The sequence below is a fragment of the Perissodus microlepis genome, chromosome 12, assembly GCF_051167445.1.
Source record: "Perissodus microlepis isolate ML-2025 ecotype Zambia chromosome 12, ASM5116744v1, whole genome shotgun sequence".
In the NCBI taxonomy this organism is placed as follows: domain Eukaryota; kingdom Metazoa; phylum Chordata; class Actinopteri; order Cichliformes; family Cichlidae; genus Perissodus; species Perissodus microlepis.
This window is the reverse complement of record NC_140472.1, coordinates 28,696,096-28,705,363: the sequence shown is the minus strand read 5'-3', so window position 1 is coordinate 28,705,363 and position 9,268 is coordinate 28,696,096. Positions and strand designations below refer to the sequence as shown.

Below are 9,268 nucleotides of genomic sequence, written 5' to 3'. Positions count from 1 at the left end.
TATTGTGTGATATCTTTACCGTGTGTATAAAATATATTTTCTATCATACAACATATTATAATGGTAGATGTTCATATTAAACATGGTCAAACCATTTTTTGTGAGAGGCAACCAATCGGTATGTAGTTCACGTAAAGGAAGGGGGACTTTAAAAGGAGGGGTATACTAAGCTTTTAATCCTGCTTTTAACTGTTTAAGTATATACAGAAAAGATACAGAACCTGCCCAGCAATAAAGGAGGAAATTAACTGATTCCATCAATGATCAGTAGTTAAGCTCAATAATGGAATAACTAAACTATAACCTTAAAAATGAGTATGAGCAGAAAGCCTCACTTCAGACATTACTGATTAAAGTTCTCATATTTCAGTTCTTTTTTTTGTACCACAGCACTTATAAGTGACATAGTTTTCCTTTTTAGAAATCAAACCTTTTATAGAACTTAAAAACGTCTACAGGCCGCTTTGTTTTTAGAAGCAGGATTACTTCACTGAGCCTCCAGACGTGAGGCCCGTTTTTTTTGGTTGGACCATTTCCACTTAAATCCACAGACAATCCAGTGTTCAAAGAGCCCTTTTTCCTCATAAATAACAGCGGAAAACACAAGGGTCTGTAAACACAGCAGAAGCTGGTATTAAACTCCTCCCTGGATCACATGTAGCACAGGGGAAAGGTTCAGGCTATGCAATGTACCATCGAATGATGATAGTGGTTATTTAATAAGAACAAGCGGTGCAACTTGTGAACGGATGTTTTCATTTTCTCCACATAGACTGGTAAGATTTTAAAGTTTTAATGGTTTGTGTGTGCTGAGGGTGTAGTATTGATGTTTGGACTATTTAGAAAATTACTAAAGTAATGTTTTGTGTTAATCTAGTAAATCTTTTTGTTAATCATTAGAGGGTTAATTAAGCAGCATCCTTGTCACTTGATTGCACAGAGTAAGATATAGTAATATCTCTTTTAATGTAGTTTTTTTTTAAGTACATAAGGGAGTAAGAAAAATACTTTTAACTATTTGGCATCATTAAATGGGATTTCCCATCCTGCCTTTACTGGACTAGCCCCAGCTGACAGTGTAAGCAAAGCATTGCAATGACATAGTAGCGTCATGCACTGCTGAGCTGTCTGCCCATAGCTCTTTAAGTCAATAAAAGGACTTCTGTGTGCCAAACAAGCTGGGTTTTGCTAAGCAAAGTTAGAGAAAACTCTGGAGAGGCATTTGACTGCTCATGTGGAAGCCAGCTCCAGTCATGTGCTAGTCCTTCTCTGATCAGTGCCTAATGAGTGGGGAGTTATGACGTCCTGCTAAGCCTGTGTGATGGTCCTACAGCCTCAGACTGAGAACTGCAGCTTAGGTTGAAGAATTTAACCTTATAAGTTGTTATTTTCCCACATGTGTCTCAACTCTCATGGTTTGGGACATGTGAAAACCAGCAAAGCGTTGTACTGTGAGCTAAACTCTGTGGCAGGTTCGGCACTCAGCTGCACAATGGCTAACTGGGACTATGACTATCTGATCAAGCTGCTGGCTCTGGGGGACTCAGGAGTGGGAAAGACCACCTTCCTCTACAGGTACACTGACAACAAGTTCAACCGCAAATTCACAACCACAGTGGGCATCGACTTCAGGGAAAAGAGAGTGGTGAGTACATGTTAATGGCATTTAAATTATAGGGAAAAAAACATTTCAAAAACTCAGTAAGGCCAGGTAAGCCTTTTACACATTTATCTTTTTAAGTATTTTATAATAATTGGCAGATAATGTTTGATACAGAAATAACTTTTAACTTTGGCCATTAACTTTTAATAGAGTACACAACAAATTATTATTTGTCAGGTTAATGTGGGATCACCAGAGTCAAGAAAGCATTCTAGTGGAGATATATTGTAGGAAATATAAAAGAAACAAAGATATGTTTGAAGGGATGACCCCCAGACTCCCTCCAATATTGATCCCCACCCGTGAAATCTGCATCTTTAGTATCAAATGTTATTTAAAATGTTTTTGTTGTCTTTGTGTTAACAGTCATATGTGGTCTTTTTTTTGTTAGTTAGTTAGTTTGTTTGTTTCACTGACTTCTTGCAGCAAGTCACAATAAATTGAGGCTTTCAGGTTGCTCTATTTTAGTAGAACTTTTCACATTTATTGAAACTATTTTAAATTTTACAAGAAAGACAAAGAAAAATCTGCAAATACTCACTGGACTAAAAAACTATCTCAATCTGAGAGTGTTCTTCTTACTTAAAACAATAATAAAGAAAAAGTATGCATATAGAGGGTAAAATTATTTTCTGGCTTCATCGTCTGTTAGAAAAAATGTGTTAACTCAGGTTGTTAGTAACATGGTAATAATCTATTGAAGAAAATCTAACTGAATATCTAATAAACACTTAGACATGCCAAACTCGTCTTAGGGAAATAATTAAAACAAAATAGAGAATTACAAACCAAAAGTTTAATACTTTCTTCTTGAAAAAATATAACAAAGAACAAAATGAAATCCTGTAAATCCTTAGTGAGTAAAACCACGATTTTGAAGCTGAAGTAGCAACCCTAAATGTATTTTTCCTGATGTAATCAGCTATACTGAAAATGCTAGGTTTTTATGTTATATGAAAATCTCTGTAGTCAATCTGTAGCCAAGAGAAAAAAGACGTCTCTATTAACTGCTTATATGAAACTAAAACATTAGTGTGGTATTATGTTGCCAGTACAGCTATGGTCACGTTGAGTTTTGTCCATAACGTAGACCTGTTATATCAAATTATCTATTTTGCTTGATCCCTATCATAAGTGTAACTGTGTTGCATCCGTCCACGCACCCTGCTAATCCAAAGAAATGACACAAAACGTAAAATAGAAATCGTGTAATTTGGTTTGGATGTGGAGCATTTTGAACTTTTTGAGTTGATTACTGGGCTCTGTGTACTGCTTTAGGTTTATACGGGGACAGGTGTAGATGGGGCAACTGAGAAGAACTTCAGAGTTCACCTTCAGCTCTGGGACACAGCAGGACAAGAGAGGTAATCATGAAATTTTTCTTTGTTTCATAATTCATAGTTAATATTTCATAAATAAGTGTGTGTGTGGAGGATCGAAACATTATTTATCATTTTAAAAATCTTTGCACCTGATAATTAATTCCTCACACCTGGTTTATGTAGTCCATTTCATGTCCGGAATGTCCAAATTTAGCTGTCAGGCACATGGTACTTTGGTATGCAGAGGGTTTCATGATTGACTAAATGACTGCAAGGTGCCCAGGTCCTGTGGTTGCAAAACAAGCTTAATTCTTCACCCTCCACTAACAGTCTTGACAGGTGGTATAAGGTGTTTGCCTTGATATGCTGTGTTTGGTTTCCTCCAAGCTAAACACTATATTGTGCATTATGGACAAACATCTCTGCTTTGGTGTCATCTGTCCAAAAGATATTGTTCCTGACATCTTGTCATTTGTTCTGACACGTTCTTTTTAGAGAGAACAACTCTTCCATACAAGCCACACTTGTTCAGTCTTTTGCTAATTGTATTGTCACAAACTTTCAGTGTTGGGGAGTAACGGAATACATGTGCCGGCGTTATGTATTTAAAATACAAAATATGAGTAACTGTATTCTGTTACAGGTACCGTTTAAAAAGGTGGTATTCAGAATACAGTTACTTTGTTGAAATAAATGGATTACACAGCGGTCTTTTCCTGCTTTATATGTTAAGCTATGCCCTCTCTATTTTTGGTAATTCCACACTGGTGGGAACCCAAACAAATCACATTAAGAGACTCTAATGTCTGTGTCTCAATCTCACGACCCATGTCACCCCTACTTGCAGCCTGTACAATGATGTGAAGGAATATCTTTATTATTTAAAACATTATTTAATATGAAGGCAACAGGCAGAGTGTTACAGGCATAGCCCTAAAGGATGTAGCCTCATGGGCAGTGTAGTCCGTGCTGCAGGGAGAATGGACTGCCATACTCATTATCTGTCTGTGTGCAAGGGAGGGAGAAAAAGAAGAGTGGAAAAGTACGAGTTGTCACCGACCAGAAACGGGAGCTGGAAGCATGTAAATATAAAAATAACCACTGCAGCCAAATAGAGTGCCTGACGAGCCCAGTTGTAAGTAAGCTATTAAGGCTCGACTGTACACTGTGTTCGTGTTTTCCTTCAAAACAACAATAAGTTCAGTTGGAGCAGCCTTTCAACGCCTCTCTCTGTCTCTCGCAAAGTTGACCCAGAAAACAAAGTAAAGCTAGTTTTCGGCTATGAGCCCGACACAGAACCCAACGTATTAGCCAGAGGTCCCTTTACTACGGTTCGGAGCCGCTGACCTGTTTTATAGTTCGCTACAAAAAATGCAGCTGTTTCTCATTTTATATTAAGATTTAAAAATCTAGTTAGTATTGGTATGGCGAGTAACCTTCAGTAATAGTAATAAATCACACAGCAATAGTACATTCATGTAGTTGTAAAAAGCATGATAATATATTAAGTAATCCAAAGTATTCAGAATACGTTACTCTCATTGAGTAATGAAACGGAATACGTTACAATATACATTTTGGGGCAGGTATTCTGTAATCTGTAGTGGAATACATTTTAAAAGTAACCTTCCCAACACTGTAAACCTTAGCATGCTAACTGAGGCCTGTAGAGTCTGAAATTTGGCGCTTGTCTGAATTTGTTGTTTGATCTGAGAAAGGTCGTAGGATTGTGCTAACTCACCCTTCAATGCTCCAGACAAGCAAAATGCAATAGATTCTGCATTTAAAGAGATCCTCACACTTGCTGATGATCAGTTGATTAAATGTATTTGATTAGCAGCCCCCTGCTGCTACTTACCTTCCTGTAGAAGCACTAAAGGTGTAATCAGGACTGCATAGTTCTTACTTTAGTGTAGCCACTCTGATGTCACCCACTTGTTACTGAAGTCCTATTTCTTTGAGCCCTCTCCATCATAGCTTTATGAAACCAGACACCATGTGTACAAGGTGGCACAGACTTTATCAAGTAACCCACACGCTCATAAGGTAGTGGCTAAAGCATACTCTGCTTTTATCATCCTACTTAATGTTACGCTAAGACTTGAAACCTGTGATAAAGACCATAAACTGGAATAACTTTTGCTGAGGCCACTGAAAAACCAAACTGAAAGCTATTTTCTCTTCTTGGAACCAGAGTAGTTACCTCCTAGAAACAATGCAAGTAACATCTTCCACCCTTATATATATACAGTCTGTGCTAAGAAAAAACAATTTTAGCCTTGTGGGTCTGCTGGGGATGCAGTTACAGAAATCCCAAACGCCAGTAGGATTCTTGGGACCATGAATGTTGTATTGTATTTAAATCCATTCAGCAGGTGCTTAGACATGTCAGTTTGACATCTGCTTTCTAAAAAATCTGCTTTTTCTTTAGGTTCCGCAGCCTCACCACAGCTTTCTTCCGAGATGCCATGGGCTTCCTGTTGATGTTTGACTTGACCAATCAGCAAAGTTTCCTCAATGTCAGAAACTGGATGAGTATGTTTCCACTGAGCCCCCTGTTCTGCTTCCAATCAATATATTTAGTTTTATGTTGCTGCACAGATAATAATCTCGACTGATTCTGAGTTTCTTCTCATGTATGCTGAGGCTTTACGTGACTTCCTCTGTGTTTCAGGTCAGCTGCAGGCCAACGCGTACTGTGAGAGTCCAGATGTGGTGTTGGTGGGTACCAAGGCAGACGTCAGAGACATGAGAAGTGTTCACGCCAGGCAAGCCAGAGATCTGGCAGACAGATATGGGTAAGGCCTTACAAACACTGTATTAATCATAAAAATATGTCTGTACCCATAAAGAGACATAATAGTGTACTTTCATACTTGTTTTTTCATTTTTCTTTCCTCTGTGCAAACATAATTATGGCTGCTGTTTGTTTGTTTATTAGTAAGTAAGTAAGTAAGTAAAATTTATTTATATAGCACATTTCACAGATAAAAATCACAAAGTGCCATGGTATTAAATTAATAACCAAACTTCATGTGACAACAGTTTACAGTTTTGTGTATGACTTTTATTGATCTTATGTCCTGTTTTATTTTTTTAATATTCAGAAGCCTTATTAAGCCTGACGTTCTACCACATTAAATATAAGGTTACTGTAACCTTTTTATTGCTATTGTTCTGTGGTAAATTATTATTTTATGAATTGTTTTTACTCATTTTAGCTTCTCCAATTTTAGTAGGTCTCTCAAAAAACTTTCTCTTGGCCTTCATACATTATCACCTGATTCTAGTAACGATGCCAAGTGTACAACATAAAAAAGACATCCAGTGTGTCCTACTAGATTTCCTACAGATTTATAAATGACAGATGAGAAGGGGATAACTTTTGGACTTTTTGCTGATTTGTGCACAATATCCATTATTATGAATAGATGAAAGTGGTTGCCTGAACTGATGAGTTCATTTGAGCCAGAAGTGTGAATTATCCCAAACGAGATCCCATTTTCCAAGCTGGAGCCCAAAGGGGCTTTTCAGCATGACCTACAAATGCAAACTGACAGTGGGATCATTATATTTTTACAGCCTAATTGCTGAGAAAGACATTATCAGCCAAACCAAAACGAAATGACACTTTATTAAAATTGTTTGCTATCACTACTCTGGTGCTATTTTAAATTTTAAATTTAATATCATTTTATATTTATATAGCTTCATCTGGTAACTGTGACTTAGAAGTTTGTGTTTTCCACAGGTTCATGATGAGTTAATGAGTTCAGATTATAAATTATTTTCTCTTTTCCTTGAAGATGATGGAAATCTAGTTTTAATTCTGTCACCATAAGATGGTGCTGGTCAACAGTTTTCCCTGATCTTGGATCTGTAAAAAAAACTTTTAGAGCAAAGACTTATTTTGGATTGTAAAACAATCATTTCTAAGATCAGCTAATGTTTTTTTTTTCTTGTTCCACATTCTCCTAAGCATCCCGTACTTTGAGACGAGTGCAGTGACGGGTGCTGATGTGGACCTGGCGGTGACCACCCTGCTGAATTTGGTGATGAAGAGGATGGAGCAGAGCACATACGGGGGCCAAGGCTCAGAACCCAATGGCAGCCCCGTCTCCAGCCATGAAGTGGAGGAGGCATCTGTGAGGAGGAGGTGTGCCTGCTGATGTTGCAACCACCAGCTCCTCTTTTCTCTTTTACACCATATATCACTGCATTTTGAGATCCTACCATTTTCTCGAGATCTACAACAGCCTGTGAAATGAGACATTTGAGATCCTAAAACCAAGCAAAATATAAGCCCATACTGTACATGAAAGGAGAAGAGCTTTGGAAAGTTTCATTTAAAGCGTTATTATTGTTACAGTATAAATTCGTCTTCTAGTGTTATTTATTCACACACTTTGTATTGTCAGAAACAACATAAAAGAAAACTGCAAAATGAAACAACTGTATGTCCACTTATAAAAAACTGCAGTACTATGTAAAAGTCTTGAACCCCTTATTTCTTTATATTTTGCATCCAAGGAGCCAAACTTTCTTATTATGTTGGTCTTTACTTTCTGAAGGTCATTCAAAGTTTTTCTTTGGACACTGGCTGTTTTTAACACATTATCTGAAGAATGTTTATTTAAGCCACTTTAGCCTGACTTATAATCATTCACCGGAAAATATGCAACTCAACAGATGAGCCAGTATTGTGTCTACACATAGGAAACAACTTGGCAAATAACCAGTCAATACCTGTGTCTTTCAAGTTCTTTACGATTGAAAACTCAGTTTCTTACCTTTTAAACTGCATTTCCATATATGTCTGTTTGAAAAACATTCCTGGCCCTTATTCCCATTTTCAAGTAAAGTAGTGGTCCAAAGACTTACACAGCTCTGTGAACAAGTCGAATATTGGCTCTTTTGACATGTTTGTACAAACACACCACAGATAAAGATATGGGTTCAAACAAATGCCCCAGAGTAATTTTTATAATTCAAAAAAATGATTAAAAATATAGATAGAAAAAGTAAGTACACTGATACATTTATCTTTCTTTAAGTGTAAAATTAGGTGGTTGGGTTGCTAGTGTTTTGAAGAACTTTATGCAGTGATATCTAAACATGTGGTCTGTCTTATTTAAACCTTTGACATCTTGGGTGTGTTGTTCTTTTTGTCATTGAAATGTGCGGTGTGAGTATCTGAAGAACTCTCAGACTTTCTACAGAATCCTGTGAAATCTTTTGAAATAATCATTCCACTGTAAAGTAAATCATATACCAGTGGCAAATATAGTCCCCAAAACTCAGTCGTAGTATGTGCAGGTAACTGTTGGTGCCAGTGCGTACATGTCTACTCTCCAAAGAGGCTCAGAATGCTGATAAAGACAAAAGCCTTCTCTGGGCATACAAAATCTAGGAAAGAGAAGACCAAAGGGTGCTTTCCAGAGGAAAGTCATACTAAGTGTGATGCATGATGTTGGAAATTATCTGGTCTGGGGTTGCTTTGCTGCCTCAGGCAGCTGGTAGTCAATGATTCCACTCAGTCACAGATAATGTGAGGAAAGTTGTCTAAAAGTGGAAGTTAAAATTATCCAAATCCACTAACTGTATATAAAAGATGGACATAGCCTCTGGCTCTGAATGCCAATACAGACTTCCAATTCCAAAAGACTTCCCGTTCCAAAGAAGTTTTGGGGGGGAAAGGCCCTTGGCTTTCAATAAAAATTTTCTTGATTAATTTATGGGCTTGTGGCAGTTTCCAGTTATATTAAACACACCCAGAAGTTCATATGTTAAAATGTAATATTTGTAATAAAAGATTTTTGATTTACAAACTGTAGATCCTGTTGTAGTCAGATCCAACACTGGGCTGGTAAGGTGTAGTTTTAAAAAGGTGTGATGGCAATGGTGAAAATACCCAGTGTGGGGCTTCACAAGAGGACTTCACTAGCCACTTACATACAGTCTATGTGTGTCCTAAGCACCACTGCAAATCCACCCAGGAACGGTTGGAGGGTTAATAACAGTGTGAAATAGTCTATGCAATAAAACCTTTGAGCATTTTAGCATCTTGCAAATAGAGGAATCTTTCATGGAAGAGTAGTAAAAACGCAAGAAGCTGAAATTCGGGGACAATAAAAATGTCTCTACATGTAAAGTATATGTGACTTTATGTGTAGCCACTATTTCAAGCAGAATAAGATTTTTGTGTGTGTAAATATATTGCAAAGCCAGCAATTTCATTTAGTTTATGTAGTTGTTGTTAGTTTACTTTTTAAAAAAAAAATTT

The 9,268-nt window shown here is 37.2% G+C and overlaps 1 protein-coding gene across 2 annotated transcripts; it reads left to right on the top strand.

The window, feature by feature from the left end:
* The first annotated feature begins 107 nt into the window (after positions 1-107).
* LOC146376532 (ras-related protein Rab-27B-like) lies at positions 108-7,988 on the top strand. Of its 2 annotated transcripts, XM_084946922.1 has the most exons (6): positions 108-776; positions 1,473-1,645; positions 2,942-3,027; positions 5,417-5,520; positions 5,660-5,783; positions 6,965-7,988. In XM_084946922.1, the coding sequence occupies exons 2-6, from the start codon at positions 1,493-1,495 to the stop codon at positions 7,152-7,154; spliced, it is 657 nt and encodes a 218-aa protein (XP_084803048.1). In that variant the 5' UTR covers positions 108-776; positions 1,473-1,492; the 3' UTR covers positions 7,155-7,988. The 2 variants fall into 2 exon arrangements, with proteins under 2 accessions (XP_084803048.1, XP_084803047.1); XM_084946921.1 differs by having other exon boundaries at positions 108-1,645.
* Positions 7,989-9,268: the final 1,280 nt, after the last annotated feature.

What these genes read in the sequence shown, in the direction of transcription:
- LOC146376532 (XM_084946921.1), top strand. Translation starts at nt 1,397, where the DNA reads ATGTGTCTCAACTCTCATGGTTTGGGACATGTGAAAACCAGCAAAGCG. An exon ending in GACACAGCAGGACAAGAGAG is followed by an intron (nt 3,028 to 5,416) that starts GTAATCATGAAA and finishes CTTTTTCTTTAG; the next exon opens with GTTCCGCAGCCTCACCACAG. An exon ending in GATCTGGCAGACAGATATGG is followed by an intron (nt 5,784 to 6,964) that starts GTAAGGCCTTAC and finishes CATTCTCCTAAG; the next exon opens with CATCCCGTACTTTGAGACGA.